At 49.6% G+C, this 21052-nt stretch overlaps 1 protein-coding gene across 1 annotated transcript in view; it reads left to right on the forward strand.

The window, feature by feature from the left end:
* Positions 1-18356, forward strand: part of CACNA1B (calcium voltage-gated channel subunit alpha1 B) — a 296223-nt gene extending 277867 nt beyond the window's left edge. Inside the window, exons 39-48 of the mRNA XM_051636571.1 lie at positions 4293-4401; positions 6781-6888; positions 8158-8270; positions 9165-9292; positions 10205-10331; positions 10838-10948; positions 12703-12738; positions 15120-15327; positions 15604-15815; positions 17332-18356. Coding sequence (XP_051492531.1) covers positions 4293-4401; positions 6781-6888; positions 8158-8270; positions 9165-9292; positions 10205-10331; positions 10838-10948; positions 12703-12738; positions 15120-15327; positions 15604-15815; positions 17332-17868 — 1689 coding nt within the window. The 3' untranslated portion in view covers positions 17869-18356. The remainder of the gene's footprint in view (positions 1-4292; positions 4402-6780; positions 6889-8157; positions 8271-9164; positions 9293-10204; positions 10332-10837; positions 10949-12702; positions 12739-15119; positions 15328-15603; positions 15816-17331) is intronic.
* Positions 18357-21052: the final 2696 nt, after the last annotated feature.

Consider the following 21052-nt stretch of genomic DNA (forward strand, 5'->3'; position numbering starts at 1 on the left):
GGGAAGCTTCAAGTCCCCTGCCATCTGCACCAGCAGCCTCCTGTGCTTTCCTGCTGGGGTCTAGAAAGATGGAACATTATCCAAATCAGATATATTTATTTAATCACTTTTCTCTTTTTTTTGGCATCATATTCCAAAGCTTGAGGACCTGGTAAACCCTCAAAGCACAACTTCAGCCAGAAGACACAGCAAAAGTGAGGGGAGATGTTGATTTTCCTTCCAGCTGTGTACAGGCTAAACATCTGGTTCAGGTGTTTTTAACCATGTTGTTGCCTGTGCTGTATGAAACACACTGAGGTTTTTCTATCCTGGTGAAGGATGAAAGTCAAAAGTTCTTGATTAATTATTCTAAGAGCAGTTTGGGGTCAGTCAGAATATTTGGCTTAGAGAAATGTTACCCACTTCAACTGGATCCCCAGCTCCTTTTAAATGGGTCCTGTAGAAATGAATTAAAATACAGGTAACATTTTTACCTTATATAGGTATTTTTACATTAAGGTTGTGTTATAACATTGGAGGGGAAAAAAAATATGATCTCTCTCTGCAGCTTCAGCCTTTCAGTTGCATTTCTGGTGCAAGGAAAATGCACATTTCAGGTGCCAAGTCCCAGTCCTGGTGCAGCTGAGCATGTATCTGGCTGACTCCTTGGCTCCTCTGGGTGTCAAGGATGGTGGGGGACGTGGTGTGAGCAGGGTCCATCAAATGACCTTCTCCCTGGTCTCCTGCATGGTGAGGTGGTAAAGCTGTTTTGAATCAAAACCAAATCAATTCCTTTCTCCCAACTGCTGTTTTGAATCAAAACCAAATCAATTCCTTTCTCCCAACTGCTTCATCTTCAGCAGAAGATCTCCCAGAAATCAGGTGTACCCATTTAAGCAACATGTTTTGTCAAGTCAGGGGCTTTTCACTGCTCTCAGGAGAGTTTAGGGTGGCTTGTAGCTGAGACCTGTTATGGCTTTTTTGGTTAAGAAGTTGGGAATTGCTCTGCCATGGTAGGTGCAACTTGCAGCCCACCTTGCAGTGCAAGTGCTCCTCAACACCCTGCCCCAGGGGAGGATGGGGAGATGCATCACTGTTGGTTACCTTCTTGGAGAGGAGAGAGGGAAACATCCCACTCAAGGCAGACCAAGCCTTCCCTCTCCTGACGTGGCTGCTAGAGCTGGGCAGCCCTACCCAGGGGCTGCACGATACATCAACCCTCCTTTCTGTTGGTTGATGGGTTGTCAGACTGAAATTGCAATGAGCTGAAAGTGTCCAGGTTGACCTGTTTGACCCGTTTGCATGTTGAGGTGGAAAAAGTGCTGTAGACCAGGGACACGAGCTGGGGAAAGCCTGTTGCAGGTGTTTTTTGCAGTGCTCCTGCTCAGTGGTGTGGGTTTTCCTCAGCCTTCCTCCCTGCAAGTGTGCATCCTCTTGAAAAACCTCCCCCCAAACCCTTTGCCCCTGATGAAAATCAAGGAGGAAGGACCTTCATTCAGTGTTGCTGAGTGCAGCCTCGATGTGGCCCATGTTCTGTACCCTTGTCCTTTGGGAATTTCATCAGAAAAGTCAGTTGGGGGGGAACCTGGGAAGTCTCAGACCCAAAATGTCGTTTGGCACTTGTTTTTTGTGTGAGGATAGAGCTCTCCTGTGGGAATTGTTTTGCATCTGCTTGTTTTCCACTTCCATGCATCTTCTTTCTCTCTCCATCCCTTCACTCTCTCTCCCACTGAAGTGGGATTTGGTGGAACTCTTGGAAGTGGAACTGTGGACTCTTGTGGGTATCATTTTGCTGTAACTTTCTGTGTGCTGAGGGCAGAAGTCTGAATTAAAATCCTATTTTGTTTTACTCAAGTGAACAGAAAAAAAAAACCTGTTGTGGCTTTGCCAGCATTTGATACTGTTGTTGAGTTGTAATGGGAGGAGAGTCTTGGCTTTGATTTCCCTGTCTCTGAGGCTTGTCAGACATGGAAGATAACCTCTGGGCATGCTTTAGGAAAGGTCTTTGAGATTACAATGGTTTGTCTCAGACTTCAGGAGACTGGGGTAGGTTGTTACAGGAGTCTTTTGTCCCTGCAGCATGCAACGAGATCCAAAGAACATGTAGTAAGATAAAGAAGGAGGTTTTGGCTCCTCTGGCTGTCAACTCACTTCAGAAGCAGACTTCTTCCACTGGACTAGTGCCTTGTGTCATCCATCTGCCCTTTCATCACTGACACCCATCCCTCCTGGGGGGGGACATTTTCCCTTTGGCAGAAGGTAGCAGGGCTTGAGCCATCTTCTCTCAAGGCACCAAATTGCCTGGGGCAGTTCAGTTCACACCTCTGGGAAATGGGATGGTGGAGATTCCTCTAAGCAGAGAGGCTACCTGGTGGTTGGAAAGGCCACCAAGTCTTCATTCAGCAGGTGTGGCTTGGTTTTGGGTAGCATGGCAGCAGAAATCAGGGGCTCATCTGGGACTCCAGGCAGGCCAGTGCTCTCAGCCACACTCTGTTACCCCTCACCACCAAAAAGCTGCCCAGAAGTGGTGGTTCTTCCATCACACCCCTTCCCTGGGCCAGTGATGGGGGTTGCAGGAGGCACCCCTGAGCCACCACCATTGCATCTGGCGTGAGGATTGCACCAGCAAAGCTGCAGCTCTGAAAAAAATCCCCAGCCTTGGCCCAGTGCTCCAGCGTAGGGAGCAGGAGGGGGATCAAGCCTCATCCCTGTCCCCTCTGCTGGGCACCTCGGGGAGCCTGCAGCCCTGGCTCGTCCTGAGTCAGTGGCTTGAGCAGCACGTCCGGCTGTTGTTAAACGAAGTAAAGGTTTCCGGGCAGTGATAGAATCACAGAACAGGGATCAAAATAACAGCCCTAAGCAGCTTTCAGACAGGGATCAAAATAACAGCCCTAAGCAGCTTTCAGACATGGATGAAATTCCCTCCCAAGCAAGGGGCCCCAGCCAAGCCAAGGCTTGGTTTTCCAGTCTCTGCTCTGACAGATTAAGACCCGGTGACTTCCTCAGGTTGCACGTACCCTTGGAGATCGGAAACACAGAGACTTGTCTGATACAGCTCTGGGCAAGGAAGTTTCCAAACAGCTTGTGAAAGCTGAGGAGCTGAGAAATCATTAGGTTGCTGGAGAAGGAGAATTCCGTCCTTTCAGTGTGTTGCCAAGGTTATCAACAAGGCTTGGAGAGTGCTTCTTCCATCTGCAGCTACCAGCTCTCTGCCTGCAGTGTTGAGGGAGGCAGCTTCCCAGAGCAACCTCAGGTGCTTTGTTGCTTACAAGAATGACTTTGCCCTGGCAGAGGTGGTCCTGCTGGGTGATGGGGAAGGAGTTGCTACCAGGTCTGAGGATCTTGGAAAGTACTGATCCTGAGGGACTATTCCATGTCCAAGTTGAAAGAACACGGGGGAATTATAGTCCTGTCCATGTTAATCCTCTTCCTCTATGGGCAAGGTCCAGATGGAACTGTGTAGCTCAGTGACTGGAAGGACCTTCAGAGCTCCTGGAATGCCCATGGTGAAAGGAGGTAGAGACACAACCCAGGTGTCTCCCATGAAAAGGATATTGCCCACCTTCACCTGGTAGCAGCCAGTCCCACACTGCCCAGTGTGCTTGAGCCCCAGGCTGTGTACAAAATGGATCATCGGAGGATCCCTCCAGAGGCTGTACCAAGCACTCACCTCCTGTTGTCATCACCACTGAGAGTGCCTTCCTCCCATCCTACTCACCCACAAGGTCACCTGCACATCTGGCAGAGGCACAGCTGCTCTCTGGATGGAGCTGCATCCTCAGCTGGTAGATGCAAATCCTCCATCACCTTAATTGGCTCAGCTGTGCCAGGTCCCATTTGCTGCTGTGGATCCTGTTGTAGACCCAGAGTAGTGGTGAAGGTGGCTGGTGCAGGAAAGGATGGTAGAGATAGCTTCATGGTTGTTATCTCCTGAGCATGCTGCTTTGGTGAAGGTGATGGGTACCAGCCACCTGTCTGGAGGCTGCAGAGTTGGAGAACAGCAGGAGCAGGGTGCCAGGCTGTGGAATGAGAGGAGAGCATCCACACTGCCTGCTCTTGGATGAACTCTCTTTGCAGTACAAATGCTGGCAAATGAGCTGTTTAACCACTAAAGCCACTATTTCAGCTCAGACCTGCTCCTGAGGAGCAGCTGACACCTCTGTGGAGAAGATGCATTTTAGCTCAGTGCACAAAAAGTTAACCCAGATTTTTAACGGGGCTGTTGCTGAGGACTCCCAGGGTGGGAGGGGAGGGAAGGGGTGGGGGGGAGGAATCCTGACCCTCACTTACAGCCACCACGTTTCTCTCTCCAGCGCCTGGTGAGGATGAACATGCCCATCTCACCTGAAGATCTCACCGTCCACTTCACCTCCACGCTGATGGCCTTGATCCGCACGGCCCTGGAAATCAAACTGGCCTCAGGTGAGAGGCAGGTGATGGCCTGGGCTCCAACCTCCACCTTGCTGTTGACCTGGTGTCCTCCTGAAGCCACAGGAACTCTGAGCCAGGTGGAAATCCTGCTTTCCCGTTGCCTGTGAGCCCTCTGCCAGCTCCTGAGGACAAGGGAGCTTGGAGGACAGGCAGCAGGAGGGGTCCTGAGTATGACTCTGCCTTCGGGGCGGCCACATCTTGGCATCCTGGTCCATGGGATGTGGAGAGCCTTGGCTTTCCCAGCTGGGAGCTCTCAGAGGAGATGTGCACTTGCTCATAGCTCTATGACAGAAACAAGAGCTTCCACTCCTCTTTTCTCAACTACTCCACAGGAGGGAAAGTCCAGCTCTTCCTCTCCAGTTGCTGTTTGTTGGCAACCAAGCAGGCACTCCAGGTGCCATGAGCCACATTGTGCCTTGAGATACAATTTAATTATTTAAGTGTTTAATCAGGCGTTTACTTGACTTCCCAATTAAATATTGCAATGTAATAAAATACACTGGCCTTTTCTCTGGGTCATTGCACTATTTAATCAAGCTGGCTGGGGTCAGAATCAAGGCATGACCTGCCAAAGCACTTTTATACCCAATTTAAAAGCTAACAGGAGGTAACAATGCTCTGACAAGCAAAAGGGCAGGGCAGGGTTAGGATGTTGTGTGTTTCCTAAGTGGTTTTAGGCTAACCATTCAACCTCTCTATATTCATTACCTCCCTCATATGTTGCTTAAACTTTGATGCATTGGGTAAGTCCTGCTGGGTAAAGACAAAAGTCGAGGTCACTGGGACATCCCAGGGGATTGTCAGTGAGGATCAGACACTCATTTCTAAGGATTCATTCAGGACTGCCTGGAATTTTAGGGGCCAGCACCTTATTTTTGTAATAACCCCTAGATAAGGACACTGAGAGCTTGTACCATTCTTTTTGGTATTATCTATTATGATACAAATCCTATATGTAGGATTCAGGTTCCCTGTTGCCAATAGTAATTAAAACAGGGTTTTTTTCATTTAAAAAAGGCTTCCCCTCCAACAACCCCCTATTTTTGGCCACACACTGGAAGGGAACCAGAGAAGAGAGCTCAGCTGAGAGCACTGGATTCTTTCTAAGATTTATATCTGCTGTGGGTTGTGAGTTTTTGACCTGTGTTGTTGCTATGTGCTTGGTTTGAATAGATTTCATGTGCTACATTTAATTGAGTCTTTAGTGGGACTAACAGGCCCTTAATAAACCCTCCCTAATGAGTTTCTGTGCGGGAGTTCAAACCACCATGTAGCAGATTTACCCGGAGCCTCCTCCCGTTCCTTTTCTCTTAGAAAAATCATCTCTGTCATTTAGATGAACTGCTTAATTGCTGGGTTGAGCTGGGAGCTGGCCTGTTGGCTTTACAGAGACTTTAATCACTTTCCACTTGTGTATTGGGACCTTGCCTGGGCCCTTGGAATAACGCTGCCCCGTTGGGCTCCTGCTGCTTCCCGTTGGGAGCGGCTGCTGTCGGATGGTGCTGCCACCAAGCAGAGGGCTGAGGGCTCAGTGCCAACAGCTTCAGGAGGAGCTGGCAGTGGAGAGGTTTCGTCATCAGTCAGGGCATTGCTCAGACCAGACCCTCCCCAGCACAGCTGGGAGGTTTCTGTTGGTCACAAAGATCACAGCTCTGCTCTGGAGCCAGGCTGGGAGAGTTGGGGTGTTCAGCCTGGAGAAGAGAAGGCTCCAGGGAGACCTTAGAGCAGCTTCCAGTGCCTGAAGGGGCTCCAGGAAAGCTGGGGAGGGGCTTTTGGCAAAGGGTGGGGAGTGAGAGAATGAGAGGAAATGGTTTCAAGCTGAGAGAAGGGAGATTTAGGTGAGACATTAGGAAGAAATTATTTGCTGTGAAGGTGGGGAGAGCCTGGCCCAGGTTGCCCAGGGAAGCTGTGGCTGCCCCATCCCTGGCAGTGTTGAAGGGCAGGTTGGATGGGGCTTGGAGCAGCCTGGGCTGGTGGGAGGTGTCCCTGCCCATGCAGGGGGGTTGGGACTGGATGATCTTGAAGGTCCCTTCCATCCCAAACCATTCTGTGTTTCCATGACCCTCCAGCTCCCCGAATGAGCAGTTGGGTAGAGTAAGTCTCAGCTTAAGTTTAAGCCTCAAATCACAGCAGAGGGGCAGCAGGTTGATGTGGTGATGGCCCTGCTGAGCTCACATGCTTTTGTCATGGAGGAGGTCACCGAGTCCCTTCTCAATGGTTGCTGCATCTGGGGCTGTCTTGGTGCCCTCACAGAATGGGAGCTGGAAAATGCCTTCTCCTGTCCTTGCTGAGTAAATGGTGGTATATGCTGAAAGACCAGGCTTTTCCCTCTTCTTCATGTGCCTCTCTCTGTCCCCTCCCTTTCTGCAGGGGGTGTTAAACAGCACCAGTGTGACGCTGAGCTGAGAAAAGAGATCTCACTGGTTTGGCCCAATCTGTCCCAGAAGACTCTGGATTTGCTGGTTCCTCCTCACAAACGTAAGCGGTTTATCAGCAAACACCCAACACATCCCTGCCACCTGAGAAGCCCAGAGGAGGTTTCCCCCTCCTTCCCTGCTCTGTCCCTAGCTCTTAGTGGTCATCTAGATTGTGCAGCAAAGAAACCAAGTGCAGGTCAACTTCTAGTTATCCTCTCCATGGGGCTCACAGCCCACATCTCCATGCCGTGGTCACATCAGGAGCAGGGAAGCTGAGGACACATCTAGGCAGGTCTTTCATTATGCTACAGTAGATTTCCTGTACTTGGAAAAAAACCCAACAACCCCTCACTGAGAAGGGACCAATGCCCTGTGTGGCCTCTTCCCAGAGCTTTTTCATAGCTCCAGATTGTGCTTTACATGGTGGGAGAAGAATTTCTACCATCTGGGCTCCAGAAAACCAGGAGAAGAAAATTAAAGTTTGCTGAGAACATACAGAATCAGAAGTGAGGTATTTTGGGACTAAAGGCCTCCGTGTTTCTTGATGATGTCCTGGGAGAATGTGCTGAGAAAATGGAAACTTTGTCATTATCTTAATGGGCCAAGACAAGGGCTCTGGGTTCCTGATTAATGAGAAACAGGGCAGAGCAATAAAGGCATTCTTAATTAGGAAAAATGAAGGAGCTGAGGAGGTGAAAATCCGTGGGTAGTGACTGCTAAAGCCTTCTCCTCCACTCTCACTTGGTCCTTCTGTATCTGGTGCTTTAACTCTTTACTCCCAGTGGGTGCTCAGCTGCCATGCAGAGAGGGGCTGGGCACAGGGAGGGTGAGAAAGACATCTGGAAAGATGAAATACTCCTGAAATATATATTAGCCCATTATGCCCCAGTGGACTGTAATTCAAAGAAATAGGAAAAAGGCTTCTCTGTTGATTAAAAAAAAAAAAAAAATAAAAGCTGGCTGTGGATCTGGTATTAATGTAGCCCTTCTCCTGCCAGCAATGCTTGCAATGCCACAGACTTTTCCTGCCTGGTTTTATTCTTTGAATATTTGCTGCAGAGAGCTGGAGACAGGGGCCATCAGGTATGAAAGGCAGCAACAGGCAAAGATCTGAAGAAGCCTGTAACTTTTCCTGCTCTTTTTTTTTTTTTTTTCTTTCCTCCACTTCTCTGTGCCTGTTCGAGCTCTTTATTCTAATATTGCTTCATCTTCCTCCTGGCTTTTCATGCCCATTTGTTGTTGTTTCTTGTCCTCTTTGACTCATTCTTCTTCTGATCTTTCCCTTTCCTCATCTGGACATCTCTGCTGCATTTCACCACCCTCGTGACAGCTGATGAGATGACTGTGGGGAAGGTCTATGCAGCGCTGATGATATTTGACTTCTACAAGCAGAACAAGAACAGCAGGGAACAGGTTCACCCGCCTGCCGGAGGCCTGCGCCAGGTACCCAAGAGCCAAAAGGTGTCCTCCTGTGCCTTCCCTCATGGGCAGCTTCTTCTCCAGCATTGGGTAACTCTCAGGAGAGTCACTGGCATGTTTCTTCTGGAAAGTCTGGATGTTTCTCCAGGCAGGATTGGAAAAATGCTGCCTCAAAAATGGAAACCCCTCCTGAAAGTCTCTCTTTCTGGAAGAATTTAAAGAATACTAAATTGTGCGGTTGCCTTTTCCAGGAGGTCTAGAAAGATCTCATCCAAAAGATGTCAAGTGACTTGGCAGTCTGAACCCTACTTTCAGAAGTGGCCCAGGGACTGGGGAACACTGAAGGATATCTTTGGGACACCAAAGACTCAATGAAAGCTGATGATAGTTGGGCTATAAAATGTTTTAAGTTGTTTTCTAAAGTGGGAATTATTCAAAATCACTTGGGCTCTAATAGATTTGAAGATTTTTTACAATTTTGTTTTTTTTTTTCCATGCAACTGGCTTGATACTAAAACCCCAAAGGTTTCCAATAGGATAAATACCCATGGATTTCAGGATGACCATCCAGCTGATTTCCAGCATGGCTTATCTGTCTGTCTCACAACCGGGATGCTGGAGCAGACCCAGTGTCACCACGAGCCACCAGGATTGCAGATCCCCTTTGGTGACATTGGTGTATGAAATCCCTGCTGGGCTCTAGTGACAGGAGCACCACTTTGTTGGAGGAATGGGTCTTTCAGCACAGCAAGGCAGTGATTGTCCTTCAGAGCCCCTTCAGCGATGGGGATGTTGGGATGGGCTTTCTGCTGGGCTGAGCTTTCAGGGTGACAAAGTGGACATTTTATTAACTAGAAAATGCACGCTGGTCTGCCTTCTCCACAGGCAGCTCTGACAACCTTTCCTTGTGCTTTGCAGCCCGGATCAGTGTCTCTCTTCCCCTCCATGACGGCCACTTTGGAGCAAACCCAACCTGCACCATTCAACAACGCCAAGGCGTTCCTCCGCCAAAAGAGCTCGGCCTCGCTCAACAACGGCGGTGCCTTGTGAGTAGCCCTGACCTCCCCACCACGGCTGTAACCCCAACCACTGCTGGTCCATGTGCTCTGGAGGCAGTGACAGGAAGACAAAAAAACCCTCTTCGCACCATGGTTGGGACAATTTCCCCCTGGTGGCTACCCAAACGCCCCTGTGTCCCTGCTTCCCATTGCTGCCGCAGGTGCAGTTTCTCCACGCGGTGGTAGCGTTGGGTTCTTCAGAGCTGCATGTTTCCTTAATGGTCTTCTTTGGCTCTTAACTGGAGATCTTTCCATCGTGTCTCGTTGTGTGTTTGCTTACAGGAATCTGGGTTCTCTGCAAAACAACCAAGGAAGCCCAAACTCACCAACCCCCAGTATGTTCTCAGGAGTAAAAAGGTCCTGGGGAACAAAGTCATCCCTCAAGCTCGTAGCACTTCGTAACAGCAAGAGCTCCTTGAGACTCTTGAGGACAGAATCTGGCTCTTTCTCTTTGGGCGAAACAACAGCTCCACAGGGAGCTTGCCAAACAGTTAACAGTGATCCTTAGTCAATTCTCTGTTTCCTGGACTTCTCCAGGTGACTTTCTTCTGGTATGTCATTTAGGGTTATTTGTCTAGCTGGCTTTGCATACATAATTTACCTGAGCTCCAAGATGACCCTAACTTGAGCTGCACAAGCTGATTTCCTCAGTTACAGGGGAAAAAAGTGTGCTGACTGGTTTGGTTTCCTTGTTGCTCATGGGATCCTCAGGCTATATAGAAAGTGGCCCTGGCAAAATTCAGAGGACCTTACAGCTTCACCAGCAGCTTTGCCTGTCCTGCAACTAGTTTCATAGGTGAAACCTCAAAGGGTGCCTGAGTTCTTTGCCTTCTCCACAATAAGGCCAGCAACAACTCTTTGCAAAAGAATTAATCTTTTTCCCTCTTTTCCTTCTGATAGGCCAGCTCCAGAGGGTGGGATCAAAGAGTCCAGTTCTTGGGGGACCCAACGCACCCAGGATGTGTTTTATGAAACCAGGACACCAGCTTTTGAACGAGGCCATTCGGAAGAAATCCCCATTGAAAGGGTGAGCAAACAGGTGAAGACAGGGTGAGATGCAATAGGCAGTAGGTCTGTCCCTTGACACAAACATCATTCTTTCTCTTCTAACCCAGACTTTGCTTTAATATTAGGGAGAAAACCCAAATCTGCTACCTTCTACAGCCTGATAGCTGTAGGTGTGGGCACATTTTTTTTTGTGGAATTGTGTGTCTACTGCAGTAGATTACTTCATGTTATCTCTTCCTAGTTGTCCTATTATCCCAATCCCAGCATCGTTAGTGTCCTAACTCAAGTGAGGGGTTTCACTGGTGCTCATTGCCATGCCTGGTGGAAGAGCTTGGCCCATTTTTGTCCTTGTTGAAAGCAGTGCTGCAGTTAGAGAAATCCAGACATTCCACAGCTCTGGATTTACTCTTTTCTTTGCAGCTTCTCTTCACAATTAAATCCGACTTTGCAGAAGACTGCACAGATGATGGCTTCAGTGCTGATGTCCACATCCTTGCCATTGAAACCATTTCTTGTTCCAACCAGGTGGTAGAAATGAGGGAAATCAGCCCCACGCTTGCCAATGGAGAGCACCAACCAGGCCTGGAGAGCCAGGGGCGGGCGGCTTCCATGCCACGCCTGGCTGCTGAAACTCAGGTGAGTGAGGGAGGCTTTGCTGCCCCTGGGAGGCTGAGAGCAAGTCAAGAGCTCAGCATCTTCTCCCTGCTTGCTGTGTTGTTGAAAGTTGCTGGTGAATATTGGTTTTAGAGGATGGTTGTTGAACCTGGAGACAGGCTGTGTCTTTGTGCTTGAATGGCAGGTATTCACATCCCCAGTTTTATTCTTCCTTGGTTGCCACAAAAAGCAATCCTGAGATGTCCCTCTGCTTGGGTGGTGAACTGATGGCTCCCTACTCAAACATGTCTGTTCTGATTTACCAAGGATGAAACTGTTTGCCAGCCTCTGTTCCTGGAAGGAGTAATTTTCCCATTGCCACTTGCATGCAGTCTGTCTTGACAGACAGTCCAGGCACCCTCCTGTGCCCCAGCCATGAAAAAAGCTGGAGATGTGCTGTAGTTCTCTGAGATGAATGTAGGAGGTACAGGAACACCTCTGTGCCTGGAGGGCTGCTCTGAGACACTGAACATCCCCCCTGTTTTTAACCCTTCATGTAGTACTCAGCATAAGTTGTGTTGTGAAGTTGGTCAGTAAAATGTTGGGGGTTTCCCTTGTTTAACTTCTTATAAAGAAATCTTAGAGTTGGCTTTTACAGCAACTTGTGGGCACCTCTCAGTGTGTAGGATGTCATGCCTTTCACTGATCATTTCCGGCCATTTCACATGTTTGTTGCTAGCTGGTTGTCCCCGGGGGCTGTCCAGCCACCATCCCACCTCCTGTGTGTGTCAGAACATCTTGCCACCCAGATCATGTTTCTCTCATTCAAAGGGCCTGATTCATCCAGTCAGGAGCAGCCTGCCATGGTGGGCTTTTCCCATTGAACACGAGCATGAAAGAAATTCTGCACCCTGGACCTAAGAGCCTGTGTGCTGCATACACAGCAGCAGCTCCAGCAGATACCATCTCTTTGCTGATGTGCTCAGGCTGGCACTTCATCAGGTAGCAAATTTCCCAGCTGACTTGGGAAAGCGCAGCCTTTGTGTGAGAGCTGGGGTGCTCTGTGTTATCAGGAGCACTACTCAACATGTTTAATAAAAGAAACAGACCCCAGAGCAAACCCATGCTCCCTCCCTCCCCCCTTCCCAGAACAAAGTTGTCCTTTATTCTAGCCCACTGGTAGCACCTTTGCTTCCAAGGCAATGCTGTTGGCAGCAGCCAAGCCAGCAGCAGGAGCCTTTCCTTGGGAAAACCCTCTCTGTTGCAGTCAGATATTGCCAGAAGGGAGTCTCTGGCAGAAGCAGGGTAGGTGCTCTCCAGGGCACAGCTCCCTAAGCTTGTTATGAATCAGGCCCATAATATTTGAGTGGATCTAACCTCATTTAATAAAACAATGTTTTGGTGGTTGTAGCTTCAGCTGAATAACTGATGTCCTTTCTGTGTGTCTCCCCCCTTCACCCTCCCTCTCTCGTGCTGCTTCTGCTCCCCTAACCTTTGAGTTCTTCCTAACTCTTATTTGCAATGCTTTCTGTTTCTGGATGTCTCCCTTTCTGTTTCCTGTCATTCCCCTGTCTTTTCACATTCCCGCTGTTGGTTTGTTTGGGGTTTTTTTTTTAACGATTTCCCTACCCTTTCAATCTCACCTCCTCCCCTCCTCTTTGCTGCCCTCCTCCCCCATCACCTCCTCTCCCCTGGCATCGCCGTGTCTGCTGCACATCTGCCGTGATGTCTGACAATGGCTGTACTGTGGGGCTGCTTCAAAATAATGTCTCTCATCTTGTCCGAATTGTTTGCAGAGGAGCAAAGCACGGTCACCTGGGAGTTACCTAGCAGTATGTAGTTCGCACTAAGTTGTACCCTCTTAAATTCATGTTGAGAAATAACTAACCTTCCTTAACCCTTTACTTTTTCCCCCCCTTCTCATTTGGAGGCCAATGTTGCACCGACGCAGCCGCCATCTCTCCCCACCTTGCTGCAGTTCCCTCCACCCGCCGTTGCACGTCGCATGCTCTAACAGCAGGGACTTCTTGTTTGTTTGTTTGTTTGGCTTATTTATTTGTTTCTCTATGCCTTGTTACACAGGAATTTAGGGAGTGAAAGCAATCGCTTTGGTAATGAAGAAGCAATTAGTGACTCTCTGAAGGGTTATGGTAAAATCTCCCGAGGCTTGTGGGGAGCCTGTGTTAATGTAACAAGAGCATTGTTGGGATTTATGGAAAGGGTATTCATTGCTTTGCCACTTCCCATTAGTGTCAGGGGGGGACTTCAGTCCCTGGAACAACCACAGAATCAAAGTTCAAAGAGAAATGTTAATTTCTTACTGGTTTGGCAGGCTTTGTGTTGGGAAATTTCCATCTTCTTTCTGGCAGCTCCAATATGGATTTTGGAATTCTCAATGAGGGGTTTTTAGAGGGAAGTATTTTCACTTTTCACTTCTTTTTGCCCACATCTGTCAAATCCTGAATCTGACTGTTCAGTTTATGGACCTCTCTGCCCTCCTCCATCATCAGGCTCAACAGTAAGTGATGAGGACGGGCTGGAAGCTCTGCAGCAGGATCTTTTTGCCCGTAGGAATTGCAGAAGAAACACAGGAGGAGCTAAATGCAGCACAGGATGTGCAGGCCCTGGGGATGCATCCATGCTCCCCTACCCCAACAAACCTTCCAGCCCTGGCACCCCACCAGTGAGAAGCACCAAAACTGGGGTGACTGCCTAGCAAGAGAGAGAGAGAGCAATCAACAGGGATTCAGGCCAAACTTGCATCTTTATGTCCCAAATCACCCACCTGTGGCAGGCTGTGGGGAGGGAGAGCAGCTCTTTCTGCTCAGAATAACGAGCAGAGATGGAGACAATTGGCCTCGTGCTGTGTAAATATCATGGGGCAGGGGGGATCTGAGTTTTGGGGTAAGTAAATAAAATGGCAGAGACAGGAGAAATTACACGGGGCTCTTTGGAAAGGTTATAGTGAAGAAAGTAAATGTTGTGTGAGAATTGCTGTTGGAGGCACGTGTTGGATTACGAATCCAAGCCCCAGGGAAGCCCCCAGAGGCTGGAGGAAGCCCAGTCTCCACCATAGAGCCATCTGAGTGTGAGGGTGGTGAGACACTGGCCCAGGTTGCCCAGGGAACTTGTGGAAGCCCCTTCCCTGGCAACCTGCCCTGTTGAAGGGCAGGTTGGATGGGGCTTGGAGCAACCTGGGCTGCTGGGAGGTGTCCCTGCCCATGCAGGGGGCTTGGAACTAGATGATCTTTAAGGTCCCTTCCAACCCAAACCTTTCTATGATGGTATGCAAAGCAACTGGAGGCCAGCAGAGAATGAAAGGTAGTCATCATTTTCTGAACTTTATGCCTTTCCTGGGCAGTAGGGAAGGGAAAGGCCGTGATATCAGCTGTCCTGTACTCCACTTGGTTTCTGCAGAAAATCTTTGTAAGGCTTTGAACCCAAAGGGAAGGGAGCAGAACCTGGAGCTGCCACTGGCATGAGGACGAGGTCCAGCAATGTCCATGCAAGGCTGTGGTACTGCACACAGATGCCTGGCTCTCAAGCCACAGATGATTTAACAGCAGCAATAGCAAACCCAAGTAGTCATTTCTGGAGACATCCTGGTAGAATTGCAGGATATAGATGCTACCTGGCTTGTCCCAGCCATTGGGGCTTCAAGGAGAAATGGTGGGACATGAAGAGAGATTAAAATATTTGACAGGAGTTGTTTCAATTGCAGGGAGATAGAAGTACCTTGCCCACTTATTCCTGATTTTTCTCCCTTTCCATGTGATGCCCAGCAACCCTTTCATGCTTTCCCCTTTGGAGTTGCTTTGGGATGACCACAGGCCCTGAAGCAGCTTCAGGTGCAAGCAGTCTTGGAGAATTCCCTTTGTGAGTCGCTTGGCTACTGTGCTGCCCTGTGGCCCTGCTGCCCTGTGTGTGGTGTGAAGTGCTGCCCCTCGCTCTGTGCCCGTGGCACCTGTGGACTGGCTAAAAATCAAGCCCATTTCAGCAAATGGAGATGACATTTGCTCCTCCAATTTAGCACTAAATCTACCATTCCACAAGTCCTTCTGCCCCTGCCGATGATATCCAGTTGACCATTTTTTTCCTTGCCCCTCTCTCTCAATGTATGACCCCCCCCCTTCCCCCGTGCTGGGAGCCAGGCAGCTGGGCATGGTGCAGTGCCTGCCCTCACCCTGCTCCATCTCCCCTCATCTCCTTCCAGCCCATCCCAGACACGAGCCCCATGAAGCGCTCGGTCTCCACGCTGGCCCCGCAGCGTCCTCACGCCATGCACCTCTACGAGTACTCCTTGGAGCGTGTGCCACCTGAGCAAGGGCATCACCACCATCACCACCGCTGCCACCGGCGGAAAGAGAAGAAGCAGAAGTCCTTGGACAGGTCCCCCCATCAGCTGGCCGACGGAGAAGCTGGTAAGCATTTGATTTGTCCTTGGTCACTGAATCGTTTCAGTTGGAAAAAACCTTGAAGATCATCGAGTCCAACCCTTAACCCAGCCCTGCCAAGGCCACCACTAAACCATGTCCCTCAGCACCACATCTTATGAACACCTCCCTCATCCTCCCTTTAGGATGCACAGTGGTCATCTGACATGAATCGAGGTCCCATCTGCATGGTAGGACCTCCTTGCCCCACGTTTGAAGGTGTCACCCACGTTGGTGACCCCCCAACCAATGTTGTGCTTTCAGTGGCCCAGTCGGGTGAGCCTTCTTCCAAGGACAAGAAGCAGGAACGTGGCCGGTCCCAAGAGAGGAAGCAACACTCTTCCTCCTCCTCTGAAAAGCAGCGCTTCTACTCCTGCGACCGCTACGGCAGCCGGGACCGTTCTCAGGCCAAGTCTGCTGATCAGAGCAGACCCACCTCGCCCAACGGAGGGCCAGAACAAGGTCCACACAGACAGGTGAGGAGATGCAGGGTGGGAAAAAAAAAACCAAACCCACAACAAACCCAAGGTTTTCCAGGGGTGTGCACACCTTTCCCATGTTTTGTTTAAAATGAAGGAGATAGAACAGGAAAGGCTGGGCAGCAGGAGGTAAAGCCTTGGAGTTCCTGCTGAAAATGTGGGGAAGCCAGAGGAAGGAGAGGCTGAAAATGGAAGAAGAGAAAGGCAAAGGATGGGTTTCCAGGCTGGGGAAGATGTGAGTAGTTGGCCCAGCAGCACAAGCAGCAAATGCCATCAGTCAACTTGGAGGGCTTGCAGTGAGGGACCCCCATGCTGCTCTGCAGCCCCCCAACAACGTGGGAATTGCCTCTTCTTCTGAGACAGACGGCACAACTGCTGGACCGGCAGCTCAAATAGCCTCTACATCCACTTCTGGGCTCCAGCACTGCTGAGCTTCCCAGGGAGCAGAGCTGGAGAACCCAGGGAGAGCAGAGCGAACGCTGACTGACAGCCCAACCCGCAACAACCTCATGTTTTTATAGGCAGCAAAACCTGCTCTTTCAGAATTAAAGATGTGGTCTCAAAATGTTAAGTCAACACAGGCTGAAGGAGTTTTAAAAGGCACTGGCAGGGCTATTCATATACTGCCCTGGGAGAATGTAAACACAAATACCAAAACAAGGGCCCGTTCCTCTCACTCATGGCATTTTTTTAAATTGCTGTAACTTAGTTCACTCCCACACATCACTAATAGTAACCCAGGAAGCTGCCAGACTCTCTTACCACTCCAGAATTAAATGTGTAATAGTACAGAGGAGAAGGTGAATGCATTTTTGTTTAAGGAACTTGTTAGTTAAAGCGTGTCCAAAAAGCCTTTTGTTGTTGCCATCTCAGAAAGTGGCTAGTTCATCAGAAAGCGTTTCATTCCCAGAAGTACAAACGACAACAAAAAAAGCCTGTCCCCAAAGTCCTCCTCCTCCATAAACTGGTTTTGACCACAGAAATGATCCCCAACATCAGCATTCACAGCCACCGGGTGAAGCGCTGGGAAAATCTTCCTGAAAGGAACAGGTGCTGTTTTGCAAAATTGTATTGGCAAAAAAAAAAACCCCACAAACCAAACCCAAACACCAGAACTAAAAAGCAAGTGTCTGAGCTGGTCCCACCTAGTCCAGGTAAGGCGCATGCCAGGCTGTGTACAGTGTGGATCCCTCCCTCCAGACAGTGTCCCCTCTGTTGGAGCCGTCTGCCAGTTTGCGTCCCACCGGTGCTCTGACCGTTTCTGTTCCTACTTACCTCTCTCAGAACTTTGGTTCTCTTTACATCTCATGTTGAACGACTTCTCGAGAACCTCCTCCCCCTGACTGTGCTTGTCTAAACTCTCTCTTTTTTTTTTTTTGCTTTTCTTTCCTCTTGTGACTTGTCTCTCCCGCTCTGTTGCTTCTCCTTCTGTTTTATACCTGCCTGCCTTTGTGTTTGTCTGGTGTTTCCCTTTTTTTATTTTTTGATTTGCTTTGTTCCAATTTTTATGTAGGGCAGTGGTTCAGTTAATGGGAGCCCCTTGCTGTCGACATCTGGTGCTAGTACCCCCTGCCGGGGTCGGAGGCAGCTCCCACAGACTCCACTCACCCCACGCCCCAGCATCACTTACAAGACCGCTAACTCCTCGCCCGTCCACTTCACCAGTTTCCAAACCGGCCTGCCCACCTTCTCCCCGGGACGCCTGAGCCGCGGTTTGTCCGAGCACAACGCGTTGCTGCGGGGGGACCAGCCCCCTGCCCCACCACCCGTGGCCCGCATCGGCTCCGACCCCTACCTGGGCCACCGCGATGACGCCGACAGCCCCTCGCGCGCCGCGCCGGAGGACACCCTCACCTTCGAGGAGGCGGTGGCCACCAACTCGGGACGGTCCTCGAGGACTTCTTACGTCTCCTCCTTGACCTCCCAGTCTCACCAAATCCGCAGGGTGCCCAACGGCTACCACTACACGCTGGGGCTCAGCACGGGCCCCGGGACTGGCACCAGAGGACGTAGTTACTACCAGGAGGCCGACGAGGACGACTGGTGCTAGCGGTGCGGCCGGGCCCTGCCAGGCGTGCGCCATTACAATCGATGAGTTTTATCATCTCGGAAGGTCGCGCGCCCCGACGCGCGCCGGGGCCGGAGGGAGCCCATGGGGCAGCCCCCGCTGCCAGAACTGCTCTGGGGCTGAAGACACTCCTGCAGCCTCTCTCCTCTCTTTTTTTCTTTTTTTTTCTTTTTTTTTCCTTTTTAATTATTTTTTTTTTTGCACTAAACCAGTCGAGGAAGAAGGGTCCCTCCTTCGGGGGAGGGCAGACAGAGGAGGGAGCACGTCTCTCCCTCGCCCACCTCCCTACTGCCTTGTCTCATTCAAAGACACCAGATGCCAAATCCACGACACACCTGAAAAGCTGGGAGAAGAGGGGTCCTCACCTTCCGCAGCAGAAAAAGCAGACTGTTGATCCTCTTCCAGATTGGTGCAGTTTCTGTTGGGCTATTCCTTCATTAATTTATTATTATTATAATTTTTCCTTTCTCCCCCCCAAGTCAGGGTGGGAGTCAGGGGGTTGCAAATGGACACACATGAACAAAGCTCACATCCGCGTTTTGTCTCATTCACCACCAAGAGGGAAGAGATCTACCCAAGGAACTGGGAGAGGAGAAACACCCACCAGAACAAAGGACAGTCCCTTGGGACTTGATGTTCAGCCACAGCAATTCTTCTCGGCCGAGCTGGTGGCACATCTCTGAGCTGACCCAGTGGCCAGGACTCTGCCCCAACGCTGCTGCCACGGGGATCTCCTTTATTTTACTCACCATGTCGGGTCCTTCACAGTGACACACGGTAAAGCCACAAGAGAGCTACTTTGTAAGGACTGTTTCCTTGCTGCTGAGACTTTTCTTTCCATCCCTCTCTCCTGTCGACCGCAACACACCCTCACTGTTTTGTCTTGTTTACAATATAAGCTTGATTTAGCAAAAAAAAAATAACTAAAAAAAAAAAAAATCCAGAAAAAAACCCACAAAACAAAGAAAAAGAGGAAAAAGCATAAGGGTGAGGAGGAGATGAAACGTTATTGGTTTTATATCAAGCTATTAGATAGAACTTTAACTTTTCATTGTGTGCATTTTTGTAAATTGTACAGTAAAAAAAAAGAAAAAAAGAAAAAAAAAGAAAAAAAAAATTCTTTATGTAGAGAATTAGTCCAATTGTCATTCCAGGTCCCACCGTTTCTACCGAATGCTCCAGTTGTTCACTACTAAGTGCCTAACCTTTGGAATCTTTCACAGCGACGATGCAACCTCTTGCTTCGATGCATCAGGCCTTGGGCGAGGGCAGAGGGGAGGGCCGGGGCTTCCCGGGGCACACCAAGCCCCCGGGGACAGTGGATTCAAGTACCAGGTTGGAAGCTTACAGTGGGGAAGGCAAACATGCTTTGGGGTTGATTTTGGGTTGTTTGTTTGGGTTTTTTTCCTTCTTTTTCTCTACTTTTCTCGGTGGGAGGGGAGTGATTGCGGCGAGCAAAACTGGCCTGTTCTCCTTGAGCAGTGTTTAGGTCCTGCTGGAGAGATGCAGGTGGACAAGCAGAGCGCCTGCAGAGATGCTCCTTGTGGGAGAAGAAGTGGCTTTCATGCTGCACAGCAAGTCTCAGTTGGGCTGCAGGAGCTCTGGTGGTGTCCCACGGTGCCCAACTTGCGTTGAGGGCAGGTGGAGGAGGTCCGGGTTTTATGGGTTGTTAAGAGAAGGTTTAAAAACAAAAAAAGAAAAACAAAACAACAAAAAAAGCGCAAAACCTCTAACTCCGATTCTCAGGGATGAGATTTCTGTGTCCTTGCGACGACTCTTTGTTGGATGATTCCTTTTTTTTTGTGCACGTGTGGGTTTCTGCACTTGGAGCCTGGGAAAGGGGCAATCACAGTGTGCTGGGGGGGAGGGAGTGCTGGCCGAAAAGCCCAGGCAGGGCCTTGTGTACATGGGTCTGATGAACCTTTGTAGAGCTAATCTGGGGCATGGGGTGGCTGGAGGGTATGTAGTGCTGGTGAGAGATTACAGGAAGGGTGGGAGGTGCCAGGCTAAAAATGCTGGTAGGAAAATGGAGAGTGTTGGATGGGTGAATTTTTTCAGAGGATCTACCAAGCCCTGGAACTGTGAAACTTCTTTAGGTAGTTGTTTAGGATGGGTAGAGATCCTGCTGGACACTGGTGATTTGTTTCATTGCTGGGGTAGCTGGAAGGTATTGGATGTTACCAAACCACTCAGGAGGTCTCTCGTGCTCTCAGCAGAAGTCTTTGAGCCTCAGACTGGAGCAGTCTGCTCACATCTCCTGTAGCCCTTCTGTTGAGGAAAGTCAACTCGTTTTCCTTCCCTTCTGTGTTTTTGTTTTGTTTTGTTCTGTTACGAAATACTAACCTCCGGCCAATCTCATCCCTGGATTCTGCTGAAGGGTAACACTCCTGTCTCTATCCTTGTCTCTGTATCTCTGTGCACTTGGACTAAAGGAGGTGAGGTAGCCAGAGGTCCGCCGTGGGGTTTGCAAACGGAGGGCTATGCAACAAGACGACACGTTCGGAAACACTCATCCAAACCACCCCAAGAGTCAGAAAGACCTTCATCCATTCTGTAGCTTTATCTGCTGGATTTTCCTGTTTCAGGCTTCAGCATGATTGTGACCAAATGTTTTATACATTTTCCTTATCTGAAGGCACAAACACTTTATTTGAAGTTTTAAAGAGAAATGTTACTATTTTACTCCAGGATGTAGAGGAGGGGGGGGGCTCAAAAAAACCCACCATCTCTCTGCCAGTGCATGCGAACATTGTACCCACACTGGAGAGCAAAAGAGATGTCTTTCTGTGCTGAATCATTTTGTCTGTCCCTCCACTCCGCCTTGCCCCTTCCTCTGCTGGTTTAGCCCCTCAATCTCCCCCCCCCCAAGCCCCACACAAACACCCCGTCGGGATGCGCACGGCCAAACCATGCCCCTGAGTCCCTCCAGTTCTTAGGTAGAACACCCAGAACAACCTCAAGTTGTCCAGTCCTCCACCCACCTCCTAGAGGTCGATGACAATGACAGATGAGCCTGACCACAATTGTTCATAACCCTTTTCCTACCGTTTTTATTTACAGCCTCTCTGCTGTGTCCTCAATGCATACATGATATTTCCAAGAATCCTCATAGTGAGTTGCCAAACTTGAATTGCACCAATCAGTTTTCTGCATCCAGAACCAGTCT

The sequence above is a fragment of the Apus apus genome, chromosome 19 (genome assembly GCF_020740795.1).
Source record: "Apus apus isolate bApuApu2 chromosome 19, bApuApu2.pri.cur, whole genome shotgun sequence".
Lineage (NCBI taxonomy): Eukaryota > Metazoa > Chordata > Aves > Apodiformes > Apodidae > Apus > Apus apus.